We start from the raw sequence: 16,466 nt of genomic DNA, 5'->3' as shown, positions 1-16,466 counted from the left end.
TTATTTTATGTATTCTGTTGAGTTCCTCTCTTATCCTCCCAAACTTATATACTGAGAGTTTATGCACTGGAGACAAATTCCTTGTGTGTCTAATCATATTTGGCTAATAAAGTGTTATTCTATTCTATTCTATTCTATTCTATTCTATTCTATTCTATTCTATTCTATTCTATTCTATTCTATTCTATTCTATTCTATTCTATTCTATTCTATTCTATTCTATTCTAGATAGCTATTGGTAACTGTTTGCTTTTGAGTAGTGCTTGTTGTGGTGAATAAACCATTATTTAATTTAGGGTTAAGCTCAGTGGTGGGATTCAGCCAGTTTGCATCACTTTGGCAGAACTGATAGCTAATTTTTTGTTGCCCAGGCCCAGAATGGATTTTCAGAAGCGGCATCCACACAGAGAACCGGTTGTTCACATATTTGAATCCCACCACTGGTTAAGCTACTTAAAGCATTGCCTACTGGATTATGTCCATCCCTTTACCTGACAATCAGTGATCCCCATCAGTGGTCTGGAGATCTTGGCTGGATCAAACAATCTTGTACCTGGTCTTTAGTGCAGGTATATATATCCAAAAATGATCTCAATCATGAAAAGACATCATTTGCTGGTAATGACCTACAAAGCCCTTCATGGCATGGGTCCGGAATACCTCAGGGAGCACCTGCGGCCGGCATCAACTTCCCTCCGCCCAGTGCGCTCCCACAGAGAGGGCCTCCTCAGGGTGCCTCCGATCAAGGAATGTCGACTGGTGGCCCCCAGGGGGAGGGCGTTCTCTGTGGGCGTGCCGGATTTATGGAACCATCTTCCAGTTGAGCTCCGGATGGCGCCCGACCTCCGCTCCTTCCGGCACGACCTAAAGACCTACCTGTTCGAACAAGCCGGCCTGGCCTGATGGGTGATGGGTTTGGGTTTTATTGCTTTTTATGTATTTTAACTTATTGTTATAGTTCTTGGGCATCTTGTTTAATCTCTTTTAATTTTTGTATTCTTGTCTTTTAACATGTATTGCCCTGTTCACCGCCCTGAGTCCTTCGGGAGAAGGGTGGTATACAAATAAAATTATTATTATTATTATTTTTATTATTATTATTATTATTATTATTATTATTATTATTATTATTATTATTATTATTATTATTATTATTATTATTATTATTATTATTATTATTGGCATTCTCTGCCAAAATCACCCAAGAGGTTTGGAGAAGAATACATAAATTCAGCCATTTTCATTCCTGTTTTTGAAAATTAATGTTGGATCCACTTGTGAAGTTGGATATAGCTGCCATAATACCTACAGGTGTTATAATACTGATACTTCACTTAGGAGTGTGGCTCTCAGCTTTTAGGGTTGATCCAACTGTCAATAGTAAGAAAAAGTTGGGTGTTTTTGCAGATCAGGGATATGGTTATTATCTGCATCTTACTGAATTTTTCTATGCTGAGGTTCAGTCTACAAACAAGTCCTATGGGAACTAAAGAATGACCCCACTCTATAGTACATTTAGTAAAATGCAGGTTTTCTGCCCTGTTGCTTTAATCCTTTGAATTGTTAGGTTGGATTTTGTGGTGAAGAGAGATTTCTAAGCAACTGCAAACCCCTGACCTAATTTCTTCACCAGTTGAAATCTGCCAAAACTTTCAGACAGGAGTGCCCACTGCTCTAGCAGGCAGGTTTGGTCTTATAAAGTCGGTGTTGTAAATTATTAATTCCTCTGTCTTGTTGTTAGGTAGTTGCCTGTTGACAATCTGTGGCATAGTTGTCAATGCACTGAAGCTGTGTTGCGTACAATGCCGCTATTTCAGTGGGAATGTGGCAAACTGGCTGGACCATGCCAAGGAAAACTACGGAGGCCACTACACCGAAACACAAGTGGAAAACACAAAATTGCTCGTCCGTCTCTTTCCTTTATTTGCCTTCCAAATCCTCTATAGATCATGCATTATGCAAGTGAGTGAGTTATGCTTTGGTTTTAAATTTGGTTTGGTTTGGTTTGGTTCAGACGCACACTTTTGTCTCTTTAATTTTAGCATGCAATGAAACATACCCCTTCAGAAATGGAGGTAAACAAAAGAAAACAAAACAAAAAATCCCTTTATTTTCTGTCTTTTCCATGGGTGGAAGCAGGTTGGATCATCAACCAGACTAAAGCATTTCTCTTTGCTATTCAGATTCCATCTGGATATTATATACAGACAATGAATTCCAATCTGAATTTGAATGGATTCCTTTTGCCAATCGCTGCCATGAATTTAATAAGCATCTTGCCGTTTTTAATTCTGGCACCCCTTCTGGAGTGCGTCAATGCTTGTTTGTTGAACGCCAAAACAAGCGGATGGTATCCTGTGATTTCTATTGGTGAGTACTGAAAAAATAGCGCAAATTATGGAAGGTACTCCTTGACTTATGACCACGATTGAGCCTGAAATTACTGCTGTTAAGCAAGATAGTTGTTAAGGGACTTTTGCTCCGTTTTGCAACCTTTCTTGCCACTGAATCACTCCAGCTGTTAAGTTAGTAGCACGGTTGTTAAGTGAATCTGGCTTCTCCATTGACTCTGATTGTCAAAGGGTCGCAAAGGGGGATCACATGACCCTGGGACACTGCAATTATCATAAATACAGGCTAAGTGTCCAAATTTTGATCCCGTGACCATGGGCATGCTGCAACAATGGTTAAATGTGAAAAACAGTCAGAAATCACTTTTTTCCAGTGCCGTTGTAACCACAAATAGTCACTGAACAAATGGTTGTATGTCAATCTGCAATGTTATTTTCTTTCCCTTGTGTATTTTATAATGCTTGGAAGGTTTGTCTTTATTATAAGCTATTTCTATGTTATGTTGTTGTTAGTTGCGAAGTCGTGTCTGACCCATCGTGACCCCATGGACAACATTCCTCCAGGCCTTCCTGTCCTCTACCATCTTCTGGAGTCCATTTAGGCTCACACCTAATGCTTCAGTGACTCCATCCAGCCACCTCATTCTCTGTCGTCCCCTTCTTCTCTTGCCCTCAACCTTTCGGAGCATGAGGCTCTTCTCCAGTGAGTCCTTCCTTCTCATTAGGTGGCCAAAGTATTTGAGTTTCAACTTCAGGAACTGGCCTTCTAAAGAGCAGTCAGGGTTGATCTCCTCTAGGACTGACCGGTTTTATCGCCTTGCAGTCCAAGGGACTCGCAGGAGTCTTCTCCAGCACCATAGTTCAAAGGCTTCAATTCTTTGGCACTCAGCCTTTCTTATGGTCCAACTTTCACAGCCATACATTGCAACTGGGAAGACCATAGCCTTGACTATACGCACTTAGTTGGCAGGGTGATATCTCTGCTTTTTAGTGTGCTGTCTAGATTTGCCATTGCTTTCCTCCCCAGGAGTAAGCATCTTTTAATTTCTTGGCTGCAGTCCCCATCTGCGGTGATCTTGGAGCCCAGGAAAATAAAATCTGCCACTACCTCCATTTCTTCCCCATCTATTTGCCAGGAATTGAGAGGGCTGGATGCCATGATCTTGGTTTTCTTAATGTTATACATTTGCTTATTTTCCTGATTTTTTTTTATACAGGTCGTCCTCGACATACCACAGTTCATTTAATGACCCTTCAAAGTTACAACATCACTAAAAATAGTGACTTATGTCCATTTTTCACACTTACAACCATAGCAGCTTCCCCCGTGGTCACGTGAACTGTCTCACTTAGCAACAGAAATCTTGGGTTCCATTGCAGTTGTAAGTCAAGGACTACCTGTATATCATAAATACTTTTTTTTTAGAAACTTGCAAATAATCCTTACACAGGAAAAGCTATTGCTTTTGAGAATACTGGCCTCCGAATAGCGTCTGTAAATTAACAAGGTGATGGAGAATATCTCTTGAGTAACATTACCGGACAATATTAGTATTTGTGAATTCATAGCTGTGCATCATTAGGGAGCTTCATTATTAAATAACTTCTGGTGGTTAAACAGTGTATATTTCACGTTAAGGAAATATTATGATTATTTTATTTATTGCACATGCATTTGGTCAATTTTTTTAAAAGAGCTCATGGCAATTTGTAAAGTAGCTTAAGCTGTGATGCGTGGAAATATCACTCCCCTTCACAACTGTTGTTTGCAAATTCAAAGTAGAATAATCCAAGAAAGAAGGTGCCCTTTTTATGGCCCGAAGCCAACAATAAAACATTCAGAAGTTAATTGTAATGTCATAAATCCAGTCAAGGTCTTATGAGAAACCAATTGACGTATGAGGTCCCAAACCCAGAGATCACTTTCCACAAGTGCATAACATTACCATCAAAACTGATAGGAGAAAATTCTTGACTGAGCAGAAATCTCAGCCTGGATAAAGACGGTAACAGGTCAGAAGCCAAATCTGTAATGCTCTGGCAAATGCAAAGTTAAAACAAGGTACTTCAGCATCTGTCCACGTATGTACATGACAGCAGCCTGAAAGCTAAAGGAAATTGACTAAGCAGGATCAGATCGGGCTAATGTTTTGAGAAGCAACCATTAGGAACCAACTTCTTGGATGAGAAGCGAAAAGTCTTCAAGGAAAAACAAAAGTCCAGTTGTCTCTTGAAAAAGCATCTTTGGGATAACCATAACTTGGATGAATGAAGGATCTCCGTAGACAACCATTAGGAAATTTATTTATTTATTTATTTATTTATTTATTATTGGGACTTATATGCCGCCCTATCTCCCAAAGGACTCAGGGCGGCTAACAACAATAAAATACAATAATACAGAAGTTAAAAGAAAATTAAATTAATGGCCCCTGTAGAATAAATTTAAAATTAAAATTAAAATAAGTTAAAAATTAAAAACATAATTAAAATCCCTGTCAGTCCAGGTCAGCCTGATGGAAAAGAAATGTTTTGAGGCCGCGGCGAAAGGGCCGGAGATCTGGGGCCATCCGAAGCTCAGGGGGGAGTTGGTTCCATAAGGCAGTGCTGTATTCTAGATTGAAAAGTTGAAAAAAACATCACAGAATAACACGATGGCAAACCACTTCCATTTCATAGCCAAGAAAATTGATGTGCCAGTGAATTTATCAGATAGCAATGCCTGGTCAATCTATCCATATATCTCTCCGTACTTGGAAGCTAAGCAGGTGAAGCTGACGGGGGTCTGTAGCTTTCTTCTTCCATTCCCATTCAGTGATACTTTATTGATTAGCCTATAGACCATCTCAGAATACAAAATACAAAGAAAGTCCAGTTGCCTCTTGAAAAAAACATCTTTGGGACAACCATGACTTGGATGACTGAGACTATCCATAGATTAAAAAATAAAGGTGTCCCTGTGGATTTTATCCCTCTAGTCTTGACCGACTTTAGGGAGCCATATTCATCTCCATTTCTTAAGCCAAATAACCAGTATTGTTTGGAGATATTGCCATAGTCATGTGGCTGGCATGATACCACGGTGCACCACAGAACATACGGCAGAACACGGGATGGTGTTACATTCCTTCAGGCTTATTTGCAGTACCTACCTCATCTACCTGCATTTGCGTGCTTTTGAACTGCTAGGTTGGCAGGAGCTGAGACAGTGATGGTTGCTCACTCTGTCCCATGGCACTCAAGTCTTGAATTGCCAAGCGATAGACCTTGAATGGTCTAAGACTCGGTGTCTTAACCACTGAGCCACTGCATCCCTGTGAAAAGACAAATGCAAAATAGGCATTAAACTGTTCAGCCTTTTCCTGTTGCTATCTCAGTCATCCAAGTCATGGTTGTCCCAAAGATGTTTTTTTCAAGAGGCAACTGGACTTTCTTTGTATTTTGTATTCTGAGATGGTCTATAGGCTAATCAATAAAGGACGGCCACTGAGGCTCTTGACCGAGTTGTACCCCTGCGGCCCCTGACCCGGTGCAGATCCCGTCGAGCTCCATGGTTCTCTGCGGAGCTCCGGGAGATGAAGCGTCGGAGACGGGGCCTAGAGAGCGGTTGGAGATCCAGCCGATCCGAATCCGACCGATTGCGACTAAGAGCCCACATTAGGTCTTATCTCGCTGCGATAAGGGAGGCGAGGTCTAACCACTTCGCCACCCTTATCGCGTCCGCAGATAATCGCCCGGCCGCCCTGTTCAGGGTGACTCGCTCCCTCCTAAATCAGGAGGTGAGGGAGGATCCCTTGCAGGGTCGTGCCGAGGAGTTTAACCAGCATCTGTCGGACAAAATCGCTCGGATTCGGACCGGTCTGGACTCTGACTGGGCAGAGTCTGGCGATCAGGACACGGGCGGTCTTGTCGATACTACCTGGGATGAGTTTGATTCTGTGACTCCGGAGGAAGTGGACAGGATCATGGGGAGGCTGAGCACCACCACATGTTTACTGGACCCGTGCCCTTCCTGGCTGGTCTATGCAGCCCGGGAGAGGACACGCAGCTGGTTCCAGGCAGTTATATCGGCTTCTTTGGGTGAGGGTAGCTTCCCCGCCGTCTTGAAAGAGGCGGTGGTGAGGCCCCTCCTCAAGAAGCCTGCCTTGGACCCAGCTGTATTGAACAACTTTCGTCCTGTCTCCAACCTTCGCTTTCTTGCGAAGGTTGTTGAGAGTGTGGTGGCGCATCAGCTCCCTCTGGTCCTGGATGAAGCGGATTATCTAGACCCGTACCAATCGGGTTTCAGGCCCGGGCACAGCACGGAGACGGCATTGGTCGCGCTGGTGAATGATCTCTGGAGGGCTCGGGACAGGGGATATTCCTCTGTTCTAGTCCTATTAGACCTCTCGGCGGCTTTCGATACCATCGACCATGGTATCTTGCTGCGGCGTCTCAGGGGACTGGGAGTGGGAGGCACAGTTTTACAGTGGTTCTCCTCCTATCTCCAGGGACGTTCGCAGTCGGTGTTGGCAGGAGGGCAGAGGTCGACCGCGAGGTCTCTCGTTTGTGGAGTTCCTCAGGGGTCGGTCCTCTCGCCTCTCCTGTTCAACATCTACATGAAACCGCTGGGTGAGATCATTCGTGGTTTTGGAGTTGGGTATCATCAGTATGCAGATGATACCCAACTTTTCTTTTCGACCCCAAGCCACCCCAGTGATGCCCTCAACGTGATGTCCCGTTGCCTGGAGGCGGTTCGGGTCTGGATGGGGAGGAACAGACTTCAACTCAACCCCGACAAGACTGAGTGGCTTTGCATACCTTCATCCCGGGTCTATTCGGACATTCCACCTCTTGCTATGGGGGGGTGAACTATTACCCCCCGTAGATAGGGCTCGCAACTTGGGAGTCCTTCTAGATTCACGGCTCACCTTGGAAGACCATATAGGAGCTGTGACTAGGGGGGCTTTCGCCCAGGTTCGCCTGGTGCGCCAGTTGCGGCCCTATCTTAGCCGGGATGATTTATGCACGGTCACTCATGCGCTCGTGGCCTCTCGTCTGGACTACTGCAACGCTCTCTACATGGGGCTGCCCTTGAGGACCACCCGGAAGCTCCAACTGGTACAGAATGCAGCCGCGAGAGTTGTGCTGGGAGTCTCCCGATACTCCCACGTTACACCTTTGCTCCGTGAGCTGCATTGGTTGCCAGTTGCCTTTCGGGTGAGATTCAAGGTACTGGTAATGGTGTTCAAAGCCCTTCATGGCATGTGGCCGGAGTACCTTAGGGAACATCTGCTGCCGGCATCAAGCTCCCTGCGCCCTGTGCGTTCCCACAGAGAGGGCCTCCTCAGGGTGCCACCGATCAGAGAATGTCGATTGGTGGCGCCCAGGGGGAAATCCTTCTCTGTGGGCGCTCCGGAGCTGTGGAATCAGTTGCCGGTAGAGCTCCGGATGGCGCCCGATCTTCGCTCCTTTCGTCGCGATCTCAAGACATTTTTGTTTGTACAAGCTGGCCTAGCCTGATGGGGATTGGTGGGGTTTTTATTTTTTGTATTTTTAATTTTATTTTTGGGGTTTTATTATTGTATTAATTGTTTTAACTTGGGCAATTATTTAATCTTTTTTTAATGTTTGTACTTTGTATTTGACTTTTGCCCTGTGAACCGCCCTGAGTCCTTAGGGAGAAGGGCGGTATATAAATATTATTAAATTAAATTAAATTAAATCTTCTCCAGTCATCAGATCAACCATTCCCCAGACCTGTTTTTGGCATTCATTGGCAGACTCAGTCCTGGAGCCGTGGTGGTGCAGTGGTTAGAATGCAGTATTGCAGGCTGACTCTGCCCAGTGCCAGTAGTTTGATTCTGACTGGCTCAAGGTTGACTCAGCCTTCCATTCTTCCGAGGTTGGTAAAATGAGGACACAGATTGTTGGGGACAATATGCTGACTGTAAACTGCTTAGAGAGGGCTTTAAAGCTCTGTGAAGCGGTATATAAATCTAAGTGCTATTGCTACCGTGTTTACCCTAAAATAAGGCCGGGTCTTATATTAAGTTTTGCTCCAAAAGATACATTAGGGCTTATTTTCCAGTTAGGTCTTATTTTGGGGAAAATATGGTACTAAATGCATCCATCTGGCTGACGATCTTAACTGGGGCTTATTTTGGGGGTAGAGCTTATATTACAAGCATCCTGAAAAGTCATACCAGGGTTTATTTTCTAGCTAGGGCTAATTTTCAGGAGAACACAGTATTACTAAGTGCTCTTGATCCCCTCTATTCAGATTTGGGCTATTTCCTGAAATCCTGCTTTTGTGATATGCCTCTCTCCCCCCTGGTTCCTAGCTGTAGTATTGCCTACTTCTAAAGTAGTAAAGCAGCTCCCAATTCCTGTTTAGAAATCACTTTCCATTTGCATGAATTGGACCTTTGGAGTGTTCACCCAGCTTGAGCTACCTCCCATCCTGCAGTGCATCTTAAAGCATGCACATAGTTAGAAATCAACATTTCCTGTATCCCTCCATTTAATTTGGCAAGCACGTAGCATGTGGCACAGCTAGTGCCGAAAGACAGGAAATATTAATCTGACTAGAATTAGCCTAATTAAGTTTGTTGTTAAGCTTTGTGCAAAGCAGAAGCGCATGAAACAGCAGGTGGCAATTACTCAGGATTTAAAATAAAATAATGTCTCAGCTGAGCTGCAGAAAAGAAGATTTGGATAATGATGCTGACAATTCTTTCAGTTACATGCTGGCCTAAAATCTAATGGTGCTACAAGCGTTTGAAAGATTTAGTGGTATTTGATATCCAGCTTCTTCTTTCTCTTGGTTTCATTGGTGCAGTACACGGAGTGATTTATAAATGTGTATGAATGTGATACTGCATGCCGGTGTTTCTCAAACTAGCAATGCTGGCTGGGGAATTCTGGTAGTTGAAGTCCACACATCTTGCCAAGGTTGAGAAACATTGCTATGCAGATATTCCCCAATTTACAGCCATAACTAAAATGGTATAGGGTATGAGCAGGGGGTTGGACTAGATGACCTCCAAGGTCTCTTCCAACTTCTTCTTCTTCTTCTTCTTCTTCTTCTTCTTCTTCTTCTTATTATTATTATTATTATTATTATTATTATTATTATTATTATTATTATTATTATTATTATTATTATTGTTATTATTACTGAGTCCCGAATTACTGTTGCTAAGCAACACATTTGTTAAGTGAGTTTTGCCCCCCATTTTACAACTTTTCTTGCCACAGTTGTTAAATGAATCACTGCAGTTGTTAAGTTGGTCACACGGTTGTTAAGTCAATCTGGCTTCCCCATCGACTTTACTTGTCAGAAGGTCACAAAAGGCGATCACGTGACCCCAGGACACTGCAATGGTCATAAATACAAGTCAGTTGCCAAGCATCTGAATTTTGATCATGTGTCTATGGGGATGCCGCAACAGTTGTAAGTATGAAAAAAATGGTCACTTTTGTGAGTGCCATTGTAAGTTCAAATGATCACTAAATGAACTGTTGTAAGTTGAGGACTGCCTGTACAAAATGACAGATTGTGCATCGCTTTCTAGAAGGATGGGTGGATGGCTAAAACCAGAAATGTTCCTGGCATGGCTGTTGTCTGAATTAAATAGAAAAATCTGTTCAAACTTGTGGACCTTGAAACCCAGGTGTGTGTAGCACCAGTGCTAAACACCTGTTCCTATTGGTTCACCCTGGATGTGTTACTTGGAAAATAATTTCATAGTTCAAATGTTGATTATAGATGCCTGAAATAAGGCATTGTGCTAGCCTAAGATGATATTTTAATTAATAACATATTAATTGGAGCTAAAAGTGTTGGTGGGAGAGATTGGGAAGGGATGGGAAGTGCTCGGAAAGGAAGGGGCAATCGATGTCAAAAATTAAGAGAGAGAAGATGAGTCTGCAGGATCCAATCTGGGTCAGTCATCGGGACCAGAGATTTCGGACTTGTGATGGAGCCCATCTTCAGAGAACTTCTCTCAGTTTCTCGTTCTGATGAAAGAGAGGTTTGCAGAGGATAGGCTCTGGCACAAATCTCAGAAGACTAAACCTCTAGTCCTGGTGACCGAGCCAGATTGGATCCTGTAACAATTGTCCTGCGACACGTATATTTGCCTTCATTTGTAAGATGAAGTTTGTTGGCAGATAATCTCATAAATTGACAACTTGGCCCAAGTGGCAAGACGCCTTGGGAGAAATATTACAGATCATTTGGCAAGACTCCGCCGTAATGAACTGAGCCCTTTGCAATTCCAAAGACTGAATTTACCCGAACGAGCATGGCTGGCTCAGGAATTCTGGGAGTTGAAGTCCATAAGTCATAAAGGGGTCATCCTTCCCTACCCCTGTTCTAGAAGAAGTGTTTCAGAAACCCGTAAAGGCGTTGGTGATAAAAGCTTGAGGTCTAGAAAAATACCCCATTTCCCCCCACAAAAAATGATACAGATAAAATATAATTTCTTTAACAAAAAAATGAAAAATGCCCGGTATAAGTTGGAGGTTACGATAGCAAATGTTTGGAATATTTAAAAAGTCTTGTTTTCACTGAGCATGGCACATGCAATTTTTATTACAGTTTATGATTTATATATTTCTATGCAACATTAATTGTTCTTTGTGTCTGATACCCAGTTGTAGGTAACACATCTGCCACTCTTTCCATGGTTGTCGCTGGTTTCTTTGAGCTACGTCGGAAGCATTTCCCTCTGGTTGAACAGACACTTTCTGGAAAAGCTCTCCTTGTTTCTTCCATGCCGTGTTTCCATCTGGCCCCACAATATCTCTTGCTTGGCGTAGCAGAAACTCTGGTGACCCCCACCTGTAAGAACCCCTTTTCTGTTCCATTTCCTCATGAATAAATAGAATTGAACAGAACAGAACAGAGATGGAAGGGAGTTTGGAGGTCTTCTAGTCCAGCCCCCTGCTCAAACAGGAGAACCTATACCATTTCAGACAAGTGACTGTCTAGTCCAGGGGTAGGCAACCTTGGCTCTTTTATGACTCGTGGACTTCAACTCCCAGAATTCCTGAGCCAGCATAGCTCATAGTTGACTCATAGTTGAAGTCCACGAATCACAAAAGAGCCAAGGTTGCCTATCCCTGGTCAAGTCTCTTCTTAAAAAAATCTCCAGTGATGGAGTGCCCACGATTTCTGGAGGCAAGCTGTTCCACTGGTATACCATTGTAGACAAATGGTTGTCTAATCTCTTCTTTAAAACTTCCAGTGTTGGAGCATTCCAAGTTGTTCCACTGATTAATTGTTCGAACTGTCAGGATGTTTCTCCTTTGTTCTAGGTTGCTTCTCTCTTTGGTTAGTTTCCATCTGTTGCTTCTTGTCCTGCCTTCAGGTGCTTTGGAGAATAGCTTGACTCCTTCTTTGTGGCAGCCCCTGAGATATTGGAAGACTGCTATCATGTTACCCCTCGCCCTTCTCTTCATTAGACTAAAGGGAAAGGGAAAGGTTCCCCCGCACATGCGTGCTAGTTGTTTCCAACTCTAGGGGCCAGTGCTCAGCTCCGTTTCAAAGCCAAAGAGCCAGCGCTTGTCCGAAGACGTCTCCGCAGTCATGTGGCCGGCATGACTAGACGCCAAAGGCGCACGGAGCGCTGTTACCTTCCCACCCTAGTGGTCCCTATTTTTCTACTTGCATTTTTACGTGCTTTCAAACTGCTAGGTTGACAGAAGCTGGGACGAGTAACAGGCGCTCACTCTGTTACACGGCACTCGGGATTCGACCCGCCAAACTGCTGATCATCTGATCGACAAGCTCAGCGTCCTAACCCACTGAGCTACCGTGTCCCTTATTCACTAGACTAGACGTACCCAATTCCAGCAACCGTTCTTTATATGTTTTAGCCTCCAGGCCCCTATTCATCTTTGTTGCTCTTCTCTGCACTCTTTCTAGTTTCTCAACATCTTTTTTACATTGTGATGACTAAAACTGGATGCAGTATTCCAAGTGTGGCCTTACCAAGGCATTATAAAATGATATTAACACTTCACGTGATTGTGATCAACTGTCTTAAACCCAGAATTATACCTGTTTGACCAGGGATGGTTGAGAGATTCTTTTATCATTCTCGGCACCCTGGTGTTCCTTGACTGCATTTCTGGGCCTCCTTATTGATCATTCCTACAGAAAGAGCTTTTGTTTATCATCCTTGTGATGACTGCTCGCTCAAGGATAATGCTCTTTGTGGTTAAGAGAAGTGCCTGATTTACTGCTGGTGGTGGGACTCTTTCCATTCATTATAGGTGATCAAAGGAGCTGAAGAAAAGTTTAACCTCCATCCTTTTAACCTCACCTTATCATAAAAAAAGACGTTGAGATTCTGGAAAGACTGCAGATAAGAGCAACAAAGATGATTAGGGGCCTGGAGGCTAAAACCTACAAAGAACGGTTGTAGGAATTGGGTATGTCTAGTCTAGGGACGCAGTGGCTCAGTGGGTTAGGACGCTGAGCTTGTCGGATCAGAAGGTCGGCAGGTTGGCAGGTCAAATCCTGAGTGCTGCGTAACAGAGTGAGCGCCTGTTACTCGTCCCAGCTTCTGCCAACCTAGCAGTTCGAAAGCATGTAAAAATGCAAGTACAAAAATAGGGACCCTCTACGGTGGGAAGGTGACAGCGATGCATTTTGTCAGTTTAGCCCAAGTGTCAGTATAACTAGTCCTCGGCTTACAACCACAAATTGAGCTCAAAACTTCCATTGTTTTAAGCAAGACAGTTGTTAAGTGTCTGGTTTGCCCTATTTTATGACCTTTCTTGCCACAGTTGTTAAGCGAATCGCTGCAGTTCTTAAGTTAATAATACAGTTGTATACTGAATCCGGCTCCCCCACTGACTTAGCTTGTCAGAAGGTTGCAAAAGGTGATCACATGACCCCGGGACACTACAATCGTCATAAATACATGCCAGTTGCCAAGCGTCCAAATTTTGATCATGTAACTATGAGGAGGCTGCAATGGTTGTAAGTGTGAAAAATGGTCACGAGTCACTTTTTTTCCAGTGCCGTTGTCACTAAATGAATAGTTGTAAGCTGAGGACTACCTGTATGGGCAGAAAAGCTTAAGCGGTTCTTTATTTTGTGACCTGGGGTTTACTGAGGTCAGGCATGGCCAAGGCTAGTGGGTGATGTGGACAGGAACATGTCAAGGGTGATATGGAAGTCACTTCCTTCCCATATCCCAGGGGTGGGGAAACCTTGACTCTTTTATGACTTGTGCTGGCTCAGGAATTCTGGGAGTTGAAGTCCACAAGTCATAAAAGAGCCAAGGTTTCCCCACCCCTGGGATATCCCAATCCACCTCCCTAACCGCTGCTCTAGCCTGGCTCTCTCCATCCCCAGGGTAGTTCTCCTTCATAATTATTTTTTTCTCTTCCTTTGCAAAGGTGTCTTCATTACATTCAGATTTCTGCCAGGCCAAATTCGTGGGGTTGCCATGCAAATCTTGACTTTCTTCAATGGAGCTGGTTGCATCATGGGCGCCTTCCTTATCCAAATAACTTACATTGGTTCACAAGGTAAAAAAAAACAACCTGTCTATTTAGACTATGTCTGGATCTCACTATTCTTTTCTACTATTCTTTTCTTACCTAAGGGAATCGCCATTTAGTGAATGCCAAGTGCTGGTCTATGACTGTAATAAAGATTCGGTTTGATTAATGGCTGAGAGAGACTTGAACCTGGTTCTCCTTAATGCTAGGCAAGCACTTTAACCCCTACACCACATTGTCTGTATTTGTAATCACCCCTTAATTAGCTTAATCAGTAAAACAAAGACCACCTCCATCTGTCAAATCCAAGTGAGAAAACGTTCAAAACCATGCACATTATTTTTCTGTCCTCTTTCTCATTTTCCTTCTCCTATTTCTTTAACTTCTTCCTTTGCTGCCTAGCTGATTATCCCATTACGAAAGGGAGGTAAATAATAAGATTGATAATCAAAGGATGACCGTCAGATGTGAATGTTCAATAAAATTCCTATAATGGTCTGTTGGTAATTCACCCCAAAAAAATGTTTTCTGCAGTCAAAATGAAGATAGGTGATTTTCTATTCTTATACTCTTCCTATTGACCATTGACATCCATTAGAAATAGCAAAGTCTAACAACCTGCAGTGAATTGATTTTTTTTCCATGATTAAGATGGGTCACTAAGCTACGGCTGTATTCCTCCTAATATAATGAATCATTCCAATTTTGAAAGGTAGAATAATTAATAGGAGCTGTTACAGAACTCCTTTTTTAAATTTCTCCTCAGAAAATGAATTAAAAGCCCTTACATTACACTACCAGAGCATAGGGTGGGCAGAACTTTTTTAGCAATGCCCATGCCGTATTTCAAAATATTTTCTCCAGGATGGCTTGTATTAAGCACGTAAGATGATCCGTTTCTTTTTCCCCCCCCCCCCTAATAATATTTTATTAGTTTGCTAATTTTACATTTGAGTATTTAGAAAGCAATGTGGTGGCTGGGTTAATCAATAGTTCAATAACATACATAAATCTTTAGTACAAATCTCAAGTTACAACATCAAATATAGGGTTTCTTGCCTGAGCAGGGGGTTGGACTAGAAGACCTCCAAGGTCCCTTGCAACTCTGTTATTCTGTTAATAATTTTAAAAGAACAGCCTAGAAGGCAGTCAAAGCAAGGAATGCACAATAGCAGTCAGTGAAAATATACCGAAGTTTAAAGAGATAAAGAATTTGGACAAAAATTAGTAAAAGGTAAAGGTTCCCCCACACATATGTGCTAGTCGTTTCTGACTCTAGGGGTCGGTGCTCATCTCCATTTCAAAGCCGAAGAGCAAGCACTTGTCCGAGGACATCTCCGTGGTCATGTGGCCAGCATGACTAGACGCCAAAGGCGCACGGAATGCTGTTACCTTCCCACCGTAGTGGTCCCTATTTTTCTACTTGCATTTTTACGTGCTTTCGAACTGCTAGGTTGGCAGAAGCTGGGACGAGTAACAGGCGCTCACTCTGTTACGCGGCACTCGGGATTCGACCCGCCAAACTGCCGACCTTCTGATCGACAAGCTCAGCGTCCTAACCCACTGAGCCACCGCATCCCTGCGGACAAAAATTAGTAGATGTTTAAAAGTCTTGAAGAGTTAAAATGTCATCTAGTACAGAAAGGATAGCATAGGGGGTGATAATCTAAACCAGTGGCCCCCAACCTTTTGGGCACCAGGGACCGGTTCCGTGGAGAAAGATGTCTCCGTGGACCAGAGGGGGCATGGTTTTGTGTGCTGCTTCTATCCCGCGGATGGAGCTTTGTATGTTTGTGCAGCCCAGTTTCTGGCATACCATGGACTGGTGCTGGTCCACAGATTGGGGGTTGAGGACCCCTCATCTAAACCACACTGTATAGGGAAGGCATGTCAAACTGCTGGCCTATGGGCCAGATGCGTCACAGCAAAACCGCGCCCACCCCATTGCCAGCAATGGGGAAAAAGTCCCAATATGTCATGTGACATCATGTGACATCGCAAGTTTGACATTCCTGGTATAGGGTATTCCACATTGTTAGCAGTAGCTGGAGACAATCTACAAATACAGTTCTTACAATGGAGTCAGGATGTTGGCCCACGAAGAGTGTATATCCTTTTTTTATTAGGTGTATATCCCACCTTTTTTTAGCTATATAAGCCCACCTTTATTTTGTACAATTCAAGGCAGTTGTGGAAAAACAAGCACAGCTGGGGGTGGAGTCAAGAGAGGAATCAGCCTGGAATCATTACATTCTCACAAATGGTCTTCATCCAACCCCTCTTGAATTCTGTTGACTCTTACCTAGAGTCAGTTTAGTGCTGACCGTTAGTTGACGAGATCCTTTTGTGTAGGCATGAGCAATAAATCGGCTTAACTGGAACTTAATATGTGGTCTGGATCCTTCATGCCTGACAGCAGCATACATAATGTGGCTGCACTATTTTCTCCATAACAACAGCAACACTTCGAGGTAGTTCGGGCTGAGAAAGAGTGATGGGTCCAAAGTCACCCATTTGGTTTGTGTGCCCAAGAAAAAAATACAACTCCCATCCTCCTAGTCTGCAGTTTGGCACCTTCACCAAAACATAAAAATGAATATTGTATGACTTAAA

General features: G+C 43.3%; 1 protein-coding gene across 1 annotated transcript in view; it reads left to right on the top strand.

Moving 5' to 3' along the window:
- SLC15A5 (solute carrier family 15 member 5) overlaps nucleotides 1–16,466 on the top strand; it is a gene marked incomplete at both ends in the record, with an annotated part of 46,127 nt that overhangs the window by 19,733 nt on the left and 9,928 nt on the right. Inside the window, 4 exons of the mRNA XM_081330664.1 lie at nucleotides 1,742–1,962; nucleotides 2,184–2,370; nucleotides 10,992–11,180; nucleotides 13,749–13,880. Coding sequence (XP_081186790.1) covers nucleotides 1,742–1,962; nucleotides 2,184–2,370; nucleotides 10,992–11,180; nucleotides 13,749–13,880 — 729 coding nt within the window. The remainder of the gene's footprint in view (nucleotides 1–1,741; nucleotides 1,963–2,183; nucleotides 2,371–10,991; nucleotides 11,181–13,748; nucleotides 13,881–16,466) is intronic.

The sequence above is a fragment of the Vipera berus genome (genome assembly GCF_964194415.1).
Source record: "Vipera berus genome assembly, chromosome: 6".
In the NCBI taxonomy this organism is placed as follows: Eukaryota; Metazoa; Chordata; class Lepidosauria; order Squamata; family Viperidae; genus Vipera; species Vipera berus.
The sequence above is the reverse complement of the archived record's forward strand: the minus strand, read 5'-3'. Positions and strand labels throughout refer to the sequence as shown.